This window comes from Pongo pygmaeus, chromosome 4 (assembly GCF_028885625.2).
Source record: "Pongo pygmaeus isolate AG05252 chromosome 4, NHGRI_mPonPyg2-v2.0_pri, whole genome shotgun sequence".
In the NCBI taxonomy this organism is placed as follows: domain Eukaryota; kingdom Metazoa; phylum Chordata; class Mammalia; order Primates; family Hominidae; genus Pongo; species Pongo pygmaeus.
Genome location: NC_072377.2, coordinates 94,386,677 through 94,404,520, shown reverse-complemented (window position 1 = coordinate 94,404,520; position 17,844 = coordinate 94,386,677). Strand labels below are relative to the sequence as shown.

At 35.3% G+C, this 17,844-nt stretch overlaps 1 protein-coding gene across 14 annotated transcripts in view; it reads right to left on the bottom strand.

Moving 5' to 3' along the window:
* Positions 1-635: 635 nt before the first annotated feature.
* POLR3G (RNA polymerase III subunit G) overlaps positions 636-17,844 on the bottom strand; it is a 41,321-nt gene continuing 24,112 nt past the window's right edge. For 9 of the 14 annotated variants that reach the window (XM_063664973.1, XM_054488062.2, XM_054488058.2 and 6 more), the window contains 3 exons: positions 13,784-13,866; positions 9,068-9,214; positions 636-3,000 (listed from right to left, as the gene is read on the bottom strand). In XM_063664973.1, coding sequence (XP_063521043.1) covers positions 2,914-3,000; positions 9,068-9,214; positions 13,784-13,866 — 317 coding nt within the window. In that variant the 3' untranslated portion in view covers positions 636-2,913. The remainder of the gene's footprint in view (positions 3,001-9,067; positions 9,215-13,783; positions 13,867-17,844) is intronic. The other 5 variants (XM_063664977.1, XM_063664975.1, XM_054488065.2 and 2 more) reach the window with 1 other exon arrangement.

Here is a 17,844-nt window from a genome sequence, read left to right as displayed (position 1 = left end):
TCCCTAGTAGCTGGGACTACAGGCACATGCCACCACACGGGCTTGAGATTTTAACCATGTAAAGGCAAAACCATCGACACTGTACATTTGAAGGTAGTGAAGTGAAAAGTTTAACAAGAATCTTCTGAATGTCTTAACATTCTCTGGTATCCACTATAAGTCAGCCCAAGCACGAATGATCACACTAAATTATATTGTCTGCCAAATCTCTTAAGTTTGTTATAAGTGAGTGTGTGTGTGTGTGTGTGTGTGTGTGTGTGTGTGTGTGTGTGTGTGTGTTGCCATCTTGGCTTACTGAAGCCTCGACCTCCTGGGCTCAAGCAGTCCTCCCACCTCAGCCTCTTGGCCCACTGAAGCCTTGACATCCTGAGCTCAAACAATTCTCCCACCTCAGCCTCCCGAGTAGCTGGGACTATAGGCACAGACCAGCATGCCCATCTCACAACTTTTTTGAATAATCATTAACCAGAGTTTTGTTGTTTGTGGTGATCATTTATTCAAGAATATTTGGAACAAACATCCCTGCTTAATAGATAGTTACTAGTTAAGATCGGTATTAACAAATTAGTTTTTTCTACCAAATAAACATTTAAATAAGTTCAAAATAAAACATCTTACTATAAAACAAAGGAACGTTTTGTTTTGTAAGAATTTAATGTGTAAATAAATACAGAAAAATAAGCATTACAGCAACCAAACAGTTTTGCTCATGATAGCAATTTTAAAGACACTTCAACAAATACTTTTATGTAAGAGGCTAATTCTGCAAAATAACATTCACTTTCCTATGGAATAATTTCACAGTCTCAGATTTTAAGCCAGAAAAATGAGACTCATGCTGGTAAAGCAACCTGCAAATCCTGCTTGTTCTTGCAACTAGTATACTTTAACATTGTAAAAGGATCTTTCAAAGGGGGAAAGAAGGCTCTTAACGGTACCTCCCAGAGTAAATCCTTGCCCCAAGGGGCTGCCCTGCTATCTGCAAGACTAAAATGGTCATGACAAATTCAAAGCTAAAAAAGAAATAACCTTTATCTTCAGTGTATTTGCCTGGTTCAAGTGGTCATCTGCAGATTTATAAGTAGGTAAACAACAATATTGATAAGATTTCTGAAAACTAAATTGTATTTGGCTCTGGTACTAAGGAGTTGAGAGAATAAAACATCTATGTTAATTATCAACCGCAAATGACAACTTTTTGTGAGGTTTCTATTCTAAGGCTTACTTTATTCATGTATTCCATTTAGAATCTTAAAATTTTTTGACAACTTCCTTTAAACAAGAAGTAATTCACAAATGGTTAACACAGCACTAAACTAATAAGATAGGTCCTCACACCCATCTTGAATTATTTAAGAAAGTATTGCCATTGAAACTGATCTTTTTCCTGAGAAATTCATACTGCAAAATGGCACAAGACAATACACATTTTCTCCAATTTTCTGCATGAATGCAAGATGGGAAAATCAGATTACAATATATTTTGTGAGGAAAACATGTTTCCTAAAATTGTGCTTTCAGTTACTCTCCAAACTACAAATTTTTAGAGGGTGAGAGCCAAATGTAAGTTAAGAAGTGATCTTTAAGGCAAGAGAATGAATACATATGGTAAATTTTGGTTGGTGTTTAAACAATTTTTATAGGAAATTGTTTATGAGTGGAGAAACTAAGGCACAGAAACAACCAAGCTCAGGTTCAAGGTTGAGTTTAACAGTACAGGTAGAAATAGAATCTAGGGATCTGATTCTCACATTAGAGGATAATAATATCTCCCCAAAGGGGAAAAATAAAATTATTTCTTTTGGTAGATAACATTGATAAATCATTTTTGAAATATATAATATGAATTTCCTTGAAAATCTTTGGCATTTGTGAGAGTCTTTGTAGGCTAAGGTTTTTAGGTATTTTTTCCCAAAAAATATATAAAGTTAGGGGAGCTAGCTTTAAAGTTAAACAACAAAAAAATTACTCAATTTCAAAATGACCTGAGTTCATTTTGCATTTTTATATAAATCAATTGTACAGCTTGAGTACTCTGAAACATAAAAGGCCACCACACTTCACTTCATAGAGTTCACACACATGCATTCTACATATTTATATGACCAGAACTTATTTCACATTTACATAAAGTATAAAATTAAATAAAATGTCTTAGTCAAATTTTTCATAAGCCCAACTATTTGAAGATGTCAGTTATTACAGTGAGATGATTAATTCATATACAGTATTAAGTTAGTCTCAAATTCAAGTATTTATATTATTCATCCCATGTGAAAGTTTCTTTGTACTGGCTAAGATGTGAGCTGTGAAATTTATATTGCTCAGTTTGGTATTTTTCCCTATGTGTATGTTTTCCATCACAAAACCTCTGTCTCACAATTCTGTACTTGTAAGAGCTCAGGTAGGTTTATGTAGTCATAATGCAGTAGTCTAGAACACACCATATAAAGGTAAAAAATAAAATTATTTTCAAGTTTCTTTGTTTTTAAAGTGCTCCACGTGCCGTATTATATCAACTTTCAGGTTATAGAAATCCATTATGACTAGCAATAGTTTTACAAAAGATCAGCAGTTAAGCAAGAATGATTTGTTCAAGTATGTATACATAGATTAAGAGAGCAAAAATTCTTTAGGCACATTCATATTCAAATCATACAAGAAAACCCATGAGAGTACATACGAGAGATGGCAGAGGTGTTTAGAAGGAATGTCAGAGTGTCAGGGAATAATTTGTAAGGTAACTAGTATGTAAACTCAAAGTGGTTTTGAATATTTTGGTAACAAATATTTGTCCAAGACAAACAAAAAACGAAACAAATACTTATTCCTTATCAGAAATAAAATACAAATCAAGTCTATCCAAATGTTCAGAAGCTGCATGATAAAAATATTTTTTGAAAAATTTCATGCCTAATATGTTGCTTCATCCATGTTGTCATCACTGTCTGCGCCAAAATCATCTCCATCTTCAAAGTATGAATTAATGTAGTCATTTTCCTAAGTGAAATGATATATTCCTTTGTAAACGTTAAAATGAATGAGTAGTAAGAAAATATTCCAGGCCTAAAAGTCTGCTTTTTTATCTGCTTCAAAAACACAACAGTTTTCACTTGTGTTTACCTGTGCCGCTTTCTTCCTTAAGACCACCACCTTCCACTCTTGTCAGGCACCAACTAGCTAAGAGAACATGAAGGGTTGCCCATACCATCTCAATAGGATAATATAGCTACTAACACATTACAGCTTACTGGGATGATACATAGTTTAGTTAGCTAAACCACTAAACACTTACCCAAAAAATGCACAGACACTCCAGAAAAAAAGCCAGTTTACATTAACATCCATTAGACTACACCAGTACTGAGATTTTTAGTCATAAAACATAACTGAGCATAAGCCAGAAAGACTTTTACTTCCTATTAAAAAAAAAAGGCCTCATGATACCAAACCAAATCCAAAAGATGCCTATATTATATTCTATCTAGGGCCTCTTAGTTTCTTTTTCTTGTGGCTGAATAAGACTATCATCCATGCAAATAACTCAGAAAATATCTGTGCTTTCTATCAAAAATTCAAGATCTTACTTTCTTATTTATTTTTCAGGGCCTCCAGTATCTTGCAATCAAAAATCCACTTTGGATATAAATTAAACCTAAGAGTTATCAATCAGTTGCAATGTATGGACTGTATTTGGATTCTGTTTGAAACAAACAAAAAAACTTTTTGAGACAACCAAGAAAATTCAATACTGGCCAGATAATGATGAAATTAAGGAATTATATTTCATTGTATGGGGTGTTATAATGATACAGTGATGTTGTTAAAGAGCCCTTATTTTTGAATCCATACTGAAATATTTGTCGATGAAATGATACGATGCCTAGGATTTTCTTTGGAATCCAAGGCGTATGGGGCACGGGGAATGGGATGGGTGGACAGGGAGGGATTGGGTAGATGAATGAGTGGTTGAAAGATTAGCTATGAATTGACCATTGTTAAAGCTGAGTGATAAGACCATGGGTGTTTCTTTTACTAGTCACTACATTTTTGCACATGATTGAGATCTGCTATAATAAGAAATTAACGTCCACATCTCTACTGTCTATAGTAAGAAATACAGACTATTCTCAAAAGAAAGTCTCCTATCAATTTTACTAATTTTTTCCAAAGTTTTTTTTTTTTTTTAATCTGGATAGTGGGATTTTTAATATAAATATATTTACATAATGCAAGAAAGGTAACATGCATTATTCACTGTATATGCATTCTTTAGATAGTTATCTCATTACTTTTTCTTCCCTAGATACTTTAAGTTTCTGCATTCAGCTAAGACCATTCCCATCTCTGGAAAGTTGGCCTGGCTTTTCTGGTGCCAAAAAAATTTGGCAATATTTAGACACCTGGTGAAGCTTGGGGCCTGTGTAGCAGGGGAGGGTGGCATGGTTGAGAGTTCAAATGAGGTCTCATTGTAAAGGAGACCTTTGGCAAGAACACTTGTGTAGAAATAAAAGTAAGCCGATTTGTACATAAAGTGGAGATGAATAAGGAAGGTATACTCTGGTATTCCAAATCAAGCATATGTCACTTGTGTTTTAGACATGAGTACCTCCTCCAAGTTCTGTTTAAGTGATTCAAATTTGGTAATTGTGTGACGTTAGTAATCTTTTTTTTCTTTTTCTTTGAGATGCAGTCTCACTGTCACCCAGGCTGGAGTGCAGTGGCGTGATCTCGGCTCACTGCAAGCTCTGCCTCCCCGGTTCACGCCGTTCTCCTGCCTCAGCCTCCCGAGTAGCTGGGACTACAGGCGCCTGCCACCATGCCCGGCTAATTTTTTGTATTTTTAGTAGAGACGGGGTTTCCCCGTGTTAGCCAGGATGGTCTTGATCTCCTGACCTCGTGATCTGCCCACCTCGGCCTCCCAAAGTGCTGGGATTACAGGCGTGAGCCACCACGCCCAGCCCCGATGTTAGTAATCTTGATACAGGTATGAAGTAGTGAAACCCATAAAGTAGTTTCAGTAGTGAAACTACTGATGGCTTAAATGGTTCTAGGCTCTCATTTGAGCCCTTTTGTTTTTCTTCAATTACAACATTCAAAAGATTGAAGAAGGAAAGTCTTTATTTCCTTGATTTTACTAATAGGTGTTACACAGATAATTTGCCCCATTTTATTCTTCAAAAGGAAATGCGCATCAAATCCTCAATACATTGGATAAATTAACTACCACAAATTTTAATTAATAATTGCTAAAAAGAGCAGAGAAGAATAATTATAAATGTAGAAAGGTGTTAATGAAGATCTCCTTTCCATCCCTCACTCAGCTATACATGCAGAACACACATTTATCTATTAAAGTGGGGAGTTTTTTTGTTGTTTTTTTGTTTTTGTTTTAAATGAAATGTTATAATAAACCCACCGGTGTTGTTTAATATTCTGCTAAGGCTCAATGAAGAATTCTAAAACTACTAGAATCCCAATGTTTGTTGTTTTTGTTAGAGGAGATCTTAATTTCAACACAGATATAGTTCCGACTGAACTCAGTGCAAGCAGACATTGTCAACAGAGCATTGCAAATGCCAGTCTTGTCTAGAGTATCGACCACACAAACTAGAACCTATAGCACCACCACCCTACTACCCCCATGGCAGTGTGACAACCAAATATATCTCCAGACACTACCAAACATCCCTTCAAGAGTACTGAAAACCACTGGTTTACAGCAACAAGCTTTCAAATATGACCCAAACTTGGCTCTTCCATTCAAAGCAACTGAGCTTTCTAAAATATAAACATGATTATGCCATTCCACTGTTTAAAACCCCTCAGTGCTCCCCACAGTACTCAGGATAAAGTCAAATTTCTCAGCTTGACCAAAGTCCTTAATGACCTGCTCATCTCTCCAGCTTCATCTCTCAACACAAGCCCACTTAACACCCGCTAGTCCAGCCATACCGATTTATCTGGTCAGTTAAATTAAGATGCTACACTCTCATCACCTGCAAGCCTCTCTCCATGTTCTTTTTCCTCCCTGCAAGTGTCCACTCCATTCCATGTTCCTATCTTGATCTGATTAGCTCTTCAGATCACCTAAATTGTCTTCTTTGAAATATCATCTTTGATATGCCTAAAATAGACTTTGGTGTGCCCATAGCATCTCTTATGTGCCACTATAGCATCCGGTACTACCATATCACAGCATTATTCACTGTATATTAACTGTTACCTTTTTTGTCTCTCTAGTAATTTCCCTGAGAGAACTGTATCTTATCTTCATATTCCCATTGCCTAGTACAATTCCAAGCATATACTTAGTGTACACTTACTATAGGTTGAATGAAAAAGAACTGAGGAGTTACATGTTTATACAGGGTAACAATGGGGAGGGATGCAATCAGAGAGATTATGGCAAGAAAAAGAAGCCCGAGGGAAGAGCCCTGAAGAATACTGACATTTAAAGACTAGAAAGAACTCAAGAGACCACAAAAATGTACCAGAAATAGGAGAAAAATGAAAAGCATTATGTAACAATAATTAAGGGAAGCAACCATGTTTGTCTAAGACTTGGCAATTAGCACAATGCCTGGCATATAGAAGATGCATATAATTGCTGTAAATTGTTGAATTTAAATAAAGGAAATTATAAATATATATATTTATATATATAAATATATATATTTATATATATAAATATATATATGTTGCCCAGGCTGGAGTGCAGTGGCATGATCTCAGCTCACTGTGACCTCTGCCTTCCGGGTTCAAGTGATTCTCCTGCCTCAACCTCCCAAGTAGCTGGGATTACAGGCACCCGCCACCACGCCTGGCTAATTTTTGTATTTCTAGTAGAGACAGGGTTTCACCATGTTGGCAAGGCTTGTCTTGAACTCCTGACCTCGTGATCCACCCGCCTTGGCCTCCCAAAGTGCTGGGATTACAGAGTGAGCCACTGCGCTTGGCCAGGAAATAATATTTTAATAATAGAACTGTCAGAGGTGTTAAATGCTGCAAAAAAGTTAAGTGACATTAAGGCTAAAATTTGTCTATGGTGAGCGTGGTAGTAATAATTTCTTTCTTTAAGCTACTTCTATTTGTCAAAAGCAATTATTTGAATAGGATGGAGGTGAAACTAAGATTGAAAAGAGCTAATGGTGGGGGAGGGGGAGGGGTGATGACAGCTAAAGAAGCTTTTCAAGAGATGGCATGAGGGAGAATGTGGACAACATATTTTACAATGGGAAATGAACATGTTTTAATTCATGAATGGAAGAGACAGGCAGAAAAAGAGGTTAAAAATATGGAAAGGGAAATGAGTGGAGGACTATGGTTCCAAAAAAGGATAGGGCCGTTAGCCCCAAATAGGATAAAGGGGATTTCCTCCCTTGATTAAAAAAAAAAAGAGGAGGAGGAAGGAAGACACGAGTTTGAAGGCAGAGGACATGGAATTTATAGAGTTTCCTCTTGATGACTTCATCTCCTGTATGAAGGTACTATCACCTGCTAAGAGTGAAAGAAAAGGTAATAAACAAAGGGAAATAAGAAGAAAGAAGCTGATCAAAAATAATTGCTGTAGAGAGCTGACTTAAAAAGAGAAATAGAAAACATGTTAGCCAGCAAAATGGGGCTAGTGTTTTTTGAGGGGCATCAATTTCTGTGCTTCCCAAGAAATGCTCAATAGGTCAGATTTGAAAGGGAAAATAGGTAGAGAATGGAAATGATCAAAGTTGGCTTTGGTCTAGTGTGTGCGCTGGGAGGACAAGAGACAAGAATAATGGCAAAAAAGAAGATGAAGGGCGAGCAAGGGTCTAAGTTTCTTAGAAAAGAAAATTAAAACAGAGAACCAATGAAGGGAAAAGAGATGATCAGAAGTACTGACAGTTTCAATCATGTCAGAGAGCAATGGAAATAAAAACATGAATGATCTGAAAAAAAGGCTGGAGACAAATGTGATCTACCACAAATGTGACATATTTAATTTTTAAATGTTTAGACTTAAAATTTATCTGAAAGAATAGACAGAATATTCAGGAAAACTGTGAAAAAAGAATAGGAAGGAATACATACCCTACCAACATTAACAAATAATCAGAAGCTTCTACTACTTGGAACAGCTTAGTGTTGGTTCAAAATAGATCAATGGAACAGAGAACAGAAGTAGAAATGGGAATCTAATAGCTGATACAGGAAGAATTTCAAAATCAATGAGGAAAGCAAATTACGAAATGAGGTTAGCAGCTGGCTAGCCACTTGGAAACAGATAAAAAAATGTATCCACACTTCTCTGTTTATATTAATATAAATTTCAAAAGAATACCAAATTTAATGCAAAATAATTGTAGTAAAGATTTCATAGTTGGAAGTTTCCGGAGAAGCAAAATTTGAGAATGTGGTATAAGAGGCTGAAATGGAATGAAGACAAAGGTCACCAGAATGGAGAAGAAACTCTCCACCTAGGGTTACGGTCTGAGGTGTCTACAAAGTCCCAAAGAGGCTGTGGTCTGCAAAGTTACCCTACTAAAAATACCTGATTGACTCCAGCTAATTCTGAAATGTACTATGTGCATTTCATTCTAAAAGTTAGACATCCCAAATGGAAAACACAGAGTCCTGACTCAGCCAGATACCTGAGGTTAAATTATCAATCTTCTCTGATAGTGTCCACATGCACTTTGGAATTTGAAACACACTGCAGGGATTCTCCTCTAGACCTATGTGGTTAAGCCCTCCGTTACCTGAATTGCTGACTTAAATTTTTATGTTGTTAAATCTTAACTGCACTAATCTGATCAATCTCCTTAACCTGCAGATTTATACTTACAAAGTTGCCAATCAAGTTATTTTTATTTCCTATATTCAATTCGAAATCATTATAATTTCAATGCTATAATAGTTCTCTCGATAGCAAGGAAGTTCTCTTCATAGCAAGGAATTGATGCCATTGATAATAATATACTTCTGGTTCCCATCATCTTGGTTTCTGTTTATTGATTTTAATACATACTATATATCTGATTCCTTATTAGATAAACCTTATTAATTTTGCTACCATCCCCAAATGAACCATTACCTCTTCTTGCTCTTCTTCATCATATTCCTCCTGTTCTGCAGCATCATCGTCATCATCATCATCGCCTTCTTTACTTTTCTCTTTGCTTCCTTCTTTCTCTTCATTTTCCTCATCTGATTTTTCACCATCACCTCTTTTTTCCAATTCCTGGTATAAGTGAGTTTCATTAATTTGTATGGAAACCGCTAGACTGCTGACTTCCCTGCTTAGCCTTAAGGGAACTGTTATCTATCACCTTATTCTACTCCCATCTTGCCACCACCTCCTGGCTGCCACCTAGGAAACTATGAGTCAACTCGAGAAAGAAGGAATTTACTGTCTCACCATTAAACCAGCATTTTCTTTGATTTTGTTACTTAATAATTGGGTTTCAGATTAATACTGGGCTTATCAGATCTAATGCACAATGCTTTATTTTTTATAATTTCTCTCCTACCTTCTCTTTTTTTTTTGAGAGAAAGTCTCGCTCTGTCACTCAGGCTGGAGTGCAGTGGCACGATCTCGGCTCACAGCAACCTCCTTCTCCTGGGTTCAAGTGATTCTCTTGCTTCAGCTTCCTGAGTAGCTGGGACTACAGGTGCATACCACCACGCCTGGCTAATTTTTTAGTAGAGACAGGGTTTCTCCATGTTGACTATGCTGGTCTTGAACTCCTGGTCTCAAGAGATCTGCCCACCTTAGCTTCCCAAAGTGCTGGGATTACAGGCATGAGCCACAGTACCTGGTGGTCTATCTTACCTCCTTCCAAAATATTTGAGGTGACTTAGTTTATGGAGAACTTTTAGAATGTTATTTTGTTTTCCTTCTAACATAAAAGGGGAAAAAATAAGGAAATAGTATTATCTCAAAATGTCTATGTTTCACTTTATACATGAGACCATTTAATACTATTATTATAATAGCAAGTCATCCTGGGTTAGATTATCCTAGTTGCATTTTATCTGTGTCTTTATCTTTTTTCTCTCTCATTATTTACTTCCTGTTGCCAGGAATTCTTGTTTCTTAATATATCTGGCAGATTGAGAAGAAAGAAAGAAATTAAAACTCAAATCACAGTCAATACTAGCAATTATTAGAAATTCTAAAAGAGAAGACAAAAGAGAGATGCAGGGTTAGGAAAGCTTTGATTCCATGAGAGTCCCACTTATCCACAAGTGGAACCATCAGGGAATAGTACACAAAATTAACTTTAAAATTACATCTTTGTATTTCTATTATGACTACCAACAATTTTTTTCATTTAATAAAAAGTGACTTAATTTCATTACTGTCACTATCTGTTCACTAAATTGTACTATGCTCAATTTGCACATATGATAGAATTTCACAAGTTTTCCAGGAGTCAATAACTTCACATATTAATCCTCATAATTAAGGCATAAGTCACCTCAGCTAAAATGTGATTATTCCTAAACAGAAATTGGAATACTAATGCATGAATCTGCAAACACTCCATCTCTATTATAAGGTATTTGCTTTGTAGATTACATATAGAGAGAAAACAGATTTTATATCTGGAGTAACTACAACTTAGCTATTCCTTTACTGGTTCTTAAATGCTTATCTTTAAAAATCCTTGTAATTAAATTCAAATTTGAATTTAAGGAAATCAAAGACAATAGAGAGACTACATTAGATAGGCTCAATTTCTAATCAAAATTCAAACTCCACCTTTCCTGTCTGCTTAACCCACTCAGGCAGAATAAGACCAAGGTAATAGACATAAGATGATTTATCTTGATACTGACTCATATGTTGTCTTATATGAGTTATTACTACAATATGATGTGTGCAATTTTTCCAACTGGCAATCCCTTTGGAAAAGTGCAAGTAAAGAAAAGCGTGGTTATGGATCTTTTGCAGCATCTATAATAAGATATACACATACATATATGATGCTATGTTAATATTATAATTTTTTAAATATTTTAATCAGATCACAGTAAAAAGACCTACAACCAATAAGTTGTATAGTTAATAGGAAATTGTAGTGCCATATTTATTTAGCTCTGTGCAGGGTACACACTATATCTAAAAAACATGCTATTATTTTATTTTTATAATTAAGAACACAGTTATTTAAACCAGTTATGTAAAAGTACTTTTTTTTTTTTTTTTTTTTTTTTTGAGATGGAGTCTTGCTCTGTCACCCAAGCTGGAGGGCAGTGGTACGATCTCGGCTCACTGCAAACTCCACCTCCTGGGTTCACATCATTCTCCTGCCTCAGCCTCCCGAGTAGCTGGGACTACAGGCGCCTGCTACCATGCCCGGCTAATTTTTTTTGAATTTTTAGTAGAGATGGGGTTTCACTGTGTTAGCCAGGATGGTCTCGATCTCCTGACCTCATGATCCACCTGCTCGGCCTCCCAAAGTGCTGGGATTACAGGCATGAGCCACGGCACCTGGCCAAAAGTACTTTTTAAATACAGTATTCATTCAGTGCCACATAGGAACCAGGAAGTCTATATTTCTATTATTGCTATCTCAAATATCTTTAAAAAAAAAATCCTCATCTTTATTTCCACCACATAGATCTAAATCAGACTCATAAAATAGGTTAAAAATAGAAGATTTATGCAACTTTTTAATAAAAATTGATCTCAAAGACACATACATTGTCTCATTGCTTCATTCCTTTTGCATTAAGCTACTAGTTTCAGCTCTTCTACTTACTAGTCTCCATTTTCTCTCCTGTTGAGATTTAACCATCTAACTTTACTACTTTACAGATTTAAGAATAAAATGAATAATATAAAGATACTGAAAACAGTGTTCAATTATGGACAGAGAGCAGTTCTTCTGGTTTAAATATGATACAGCCTTACAGCCACCATACGGAGCCTCCTGTTATGCAGAAATAAGAAACCTCAGATATTAGTTAACCGCTAATTACTCACACATTAATCATGAGATTTGAATGTATGTCACTCCCTCTCCATCCACAAATGCTCTATTATAAAAAAAACTTGGAACTGCTTTTGCTGAAAAAATCAGCAATAAGAGAGTCATCTGGGAACAACTTTTGCTCTACTAAACTCATTGGTATTTCTAGATTTAAATTTCCAGTTTTACCAGTGTGTGTCCTGAAAATTGTGTTTAAATGTAGACAATATGGAAACACAGTTTGTCACATGGAGAAACCCAGAGGTCCAGATCAATCTTCCTTACAGCACATGTCATCTTAGCAAGTTTTCTCCAGGAAGCTTTTAGAATAGCCAGAACCTGAGTTCAATCAATACGAACTGGCTAGAACGGCATTCCCATCATTCCACCATAGTTAAACCTGACAGTTATCACTGCTCCTTCATCAGCACTCTGGCTTTATTTTTCAGACATGTTGTCTCTAACTCAAGTACTGGTCAAATAATAAAATAAAAATATGAGTTTCCACTACCAAGTAGCTGTGCCAACTTGGCCAGGCAAGTAAAAATTTTAAAGCCTTGACTTCCTCATCTGTAAAGAAGGAATAATACCCGCCTCTCCTTGTTGTTAGGAACTCTTATGGACATAATATATGTAAAGAGCTCATCAAGGAGGCTGGCACAGAATAAGTTTCAATAAAGTGTTAGCTGTTACTGTCATCATCATCATCATCATCATCATCACCAAGGCAAGACAATGCATGCATTGATAATGGTAGTAAATTGGTATAACCTCCATAAAGCGCAATGTAACAATAGCTATCCATTTCATACAGTGCACGTAAGTACTGACCAAATACTTCTAGAAATCTACCCTACATATATGAAATGACACACTTAACATGAATTCATTGCAGCATTGTTAATAACAGCAAAACACTAGATGAAACATAATGTCCGTATGTCCAATTATGTAGGACATTAAATAAATTACGGTTCATTTTTATAGTGCAGCCAAAAAAAGAAAAAAAAAAGGATGAGGTAACTCTACACAGACTGATATGGAACCACATCCAAGGTATTTAGTTAAGTGATAAAATGAAAATGCAGAATGTAATATGCTACCTCTGTCTTTAAAAAGAAAAAAAAAACCTCGTATTTGCTATGTATGAAATATTTCTGAAAAAAGACATATAAGAAACTAGTAACATTGGTTGTCTATAGGAAGGGAACTGGACGACTAGGGACAGGACTAGGAGGGAAAATTTTCAGTGTTTTAACCTTCTGACTCTTACATTTTTTATTTTTGAAATATTTAAATTTTTAAAATTTTCAGTGCTTTAACCTTCTGAATCTTACATTTTTTAATTTTTGAAATATTTAGATAAAACTATAAAAATAAGTTCTATAAAATACATTTTTCCCTCAATAGAGTCTTCAATACTTAACATAAGACCAAAAAAAAGCATTAAAACTGTACATATTAACTAACAGGAGGAAAAATGAGAGGTTTTTAAAAGAATTACATATGTAACTTTTTTAAAACTTGTTCATGTTTTTCTCTGCCTGCATGATTCAAATATAAGCGGAAAGGGGGATATAGTGAAAAAGAAAGAGGTGACAGAAGGTGAGGTAAGTGGCCAGGTGAGTGGTAACGAAGGACAAGACAGACCCTCCATATCTCCCAGCCTGCAAAGTTCAAACCTTCCCAGTTACCTTATACGCTGGGCTCGCTTCTGCCAAATTTACGTTATTAAAAAGTAAGAGAATGCTGAAAGGTTGAAACAGAGCAAAACGAGGTAGGATCTTTTACATTTTTTTCAGTTCACTTGTATAGTAAGAAGAAAACCTTACCTCAATTTTTTTCAACACATCTGCAGTATTAGTGAGTGATGTGCCTTTGCCTGCGTCTTTTGCCTTTTTGGGTTTTGGGCCTGCTGAAGTAAAACTACCAGTTAACACATTTTTCTGCAACTGCAACTGTGTATTATATTTCCTTGTCTTTGTGTATGCTGTCCAGCATTGTGCTACTGCATCCTAGGCGGTCACATAGTTTTCAGAGTAAATTAATTTTCTCAAAGAATAAACAAATCACACCTCACCAATTTTCCAATGATGAGGAATAAATGATAATCACTTAGTAGGATTTTTTTTTTTAAGACTGAAGTTAACTATATTTTTTACTAGTTCTGAACATTGGTACTGGCAATTAATATCATTAAGGACAAAACTGCTAAAATGTTGCCTCAGATAGAGAAGTACCAAGAGTATAGTGAAAGGCTCCCACAAATCCACCTGCACTGGCTTCTCCTTCACTGGTAAGTGTACTTCATTTTAACCAGAGGAATCTTACCAGGTGTGTAAAATAAAAAGGAAGTGCAGGATAAATATTCCTTTCAGCTTTAAAGTCAACTACAGATTTGTGATCCTCTAGGACATGACCAGTATCATTCATGCACATGTATTTTATTATGAAAATAATATATTTGCCCAATAAAAACCAATGGTATAAAAGACAGAAGATAAACTGCCATATCTCAAAATTCTGCATTCAAGCTAAATATGATTATATACTGTATCTTTAAAATAAAAATACTTCTGCCTTAAATATATATGTGCAAAAAATGTAAATTGTGTATGTACTTCAAATATGTTCATTTACCAATGGTGAAAGAGATGACAGTGCAACACAGAAGTATCTTTGGAATAAAGATTAAAATAATTAAACTGAATATACTCATCATATGAATCTGAAAACTCAAAAGCATGTAAGTGAAATTAAAATGCTGTAATGGCTTTGGGCTACATAATTTTTTTGTTTTACTCCTATCAAAAATTTTGCATTTTGAGGCTATTCTGAAAGTGCAGGGTCTAGAAAAGTATTTCACATATAAATTCTGCCAGTCAGTTACCAAAGCAATATGATAGGCTACAAAATTGTCCCATTGTGGTCAGAGAGTATTACAGCTCTTTTCCAAAATAAAGCTAAACACTTAGAAATTACTTTGTAAGAGGAAAATGTGGCTCAGAAAGATGTAATTTTGTTAAAGATTAACATTTAACCTACAAAAGAAAATTTTTAGATTGTGGTAGATGACCCATAACTGATGGAATTACAATTTACTGTGTTATACTGAATTGCCCCTCGGGGAATTACTGAGCTCAGAGCTCCCAAACATATGTATTAGTGAGGTTTCTCAAACAAAAGTAATAGTTAGATTTAATGATGGGTAACTTTCTCTGACCCCGTTGAGGGCAAAGACTGTTTAATATGAACTGTAACACATAAAATATAGCATCACATATGAACAAGATCTCAATAAATATTATAATATTAATGCCAAAAAACATTAGCTAAGAATGTATTGTACTTACATTATGAAGTCTTTTTCTAAGAACTTTTTATCAAATTTTTTAATTTCATAACATAAACCTTTGTTAAAGGGATACTAGAGAATATGGCCAGGTAAGTAAACTGATTTTTTTTTTCATCTTTGGCCAAGTATCTGCATATATTTGAATAGTTTCTTTTAACACATGGCAGTAGCTGGTTCTTCAAGAAACAACTGTTTTCAGCCTTTGACTCTATTGTTACTGTTTACTTCCATGTAAATCAATGGAGGACATCTTAACAAAAAGGAGAGTACAAGCTTATCAAAAACAAGACATAAAAATTACACAATATGTAATAAAAAATACTAGAGCAAAATGAGAAACAAAGTTTCATTGTTGCTTTGTTTATTAACAAATGGAAATCCTGATACATTGGGAGCTTTTACTGATTAATGTGGGTATAAAATCCCAGGATGACATATTTGAAAACATTAACTCTTCCAAAATGAACACATTCTTCTCAGCTTTAAAGTCAACTACAGATGTGTGATCCTCTAGGACTTGACCAGTATCATTCATGCACATGTATTTTATTATGAAAATAATATACTTGCCCAATAAAAACCAACGGTATAAAAGACAGAAGATAAATTGTCATATTTCAAAATATTCTTTATGCAAGCTAAATATGATTATATACTGTATCTTTAAAATAAAATAAAAATACTCTGCCTTAAATACACATGTGCAAAAAATGTAAATTGTGTATGTACTTCAAATATGTGCATTGTATTGTATGTCAATTATATCTCAATAAAGGTATTAAAAAGGGGAATGGGAATTCCTTCTCTTCTCTTCTCTTAGTTGATAACCCCACTGTTCTTAACCTCTCTGGCTCCCTTCCTTTTTCACTCTTCATTCTTCATAGCAAAATTCTAAGAAGACTCATCTATGCTAGCTGTCTCCATTTCCTAAGCTCCATTTACCGGTTAAGCCATTCCAATCTGGATTCTACCTCTGCGAATCTTTCAAAAAGCTCTCACTGAGGTCACCAATAACCAACATGTCAAAAATGAGTGAACATTTCCCAGTCTTCATCCTATTTGACCTCTTAGCCGCAATGTCTAACATCTTTTAACATTGTTGACCACCTTTCAAAATACCAGACTACCTTGTGTAACTCTGCTCTCCTGGTTCTCCTCTTCCCTCTCTCTTTCCAGTTCCCTTCTTTGCCATTCAATCTCCTCTACCAGCCCATTAAATGTTGGCATTTCTGTAAGCTCAGGGTTAGGCTCTCCTTTCTTCTAATTATCTAATTCTGACCTAGACCATCTCATCCTTTCTCTTGGTCTCAATGATCATATCTCTGATAATGACTACTATCTCCATTTTGAGGTCCATTCCCCTGTATCCAACAATATATTTAACATTTATATTTGTATATTTCAAAGGAACCATAAGTAACACCTTTGAACTGAACTTCTGATTTTCTCTCACAAACCTGGTACTTCCCTACTTCCTCTCCCACAACTATGTCTCAGTAAACTCCTACTCATCCTTCAATCTCAACTCCAATTCCATGTCCTCAAAGAATCCTTCCCAATGAGGACAATGTGTTTTTCTTTAGTGATTTTACCCTATTTGACTACAAGCTCCATGAGGACAAGGATTATTCCCACTTTGCTCAGTTTTATTCCTGTCAGCACAATGTCTGGCAATAATAGATAACTATTTACTGACTGAAATTACTAAAGAAAAACAAACTGTAAACATTCACTTTGGCATTCTTCTATACAACATAAAGCTCTATTTTATTGGTTTCCCAATTTTAAAATGTTTTAGTTAATAATTTATAATGTAGCCAGTATAATAAAAAATCTGCAGTTATGCAAATGAAAAGGTCTACAATAATTGAAAAGTCTTTCTTAGCATCTCCACAATTCCATAACTAAAGGAAAATCCTAAGTGAATAAATGCAGGAACAGAAAACCAAATATTGCATGTTCTCACTTATAAGTGGGCACTAAACACTGAGCACACATGGACATAAACATGGGAACAACAGACACAGTGAACTACTAAAGTCGGGAAGGGAGGACAGGGTGGAGTGGGTTAACAAACTACCTATTAGGTAGTACACTCACTACCTGAGTGCAATATACCAACGTAACAAACCTGCACATGTACCCCTGTGTCTAAAATAAACACTGAAATTTAAAAAAAGATAAAAAATTTAAAAATTAAAAAATAAGACATACACAAAGAAAAGGCAACAACTAAGAATAAAAACACCCAAAAGACAAACAACAAAAAACAAGCTTTAGCAAAATAGTTATAATGCATATATATATATACACACACACACATACATGGGGGGACAGAGAGAGGGAGAGAGAGAGTCAGGGTCTTAGACAGAGTGTCAGGGTCTTGCTCTGTCTTCCAGGCTTAAGTGCAGTGGTGCAGTTTAGGCTAACTGCAGCCTCTGCCTCTTCAGCTCAAGTGATCCTCCCACCTTAGACTCCCAAGTAGCTGAGACTACAGGTGCACGCCACCACACTTGGCTAATACTTGTTTTAACTTTT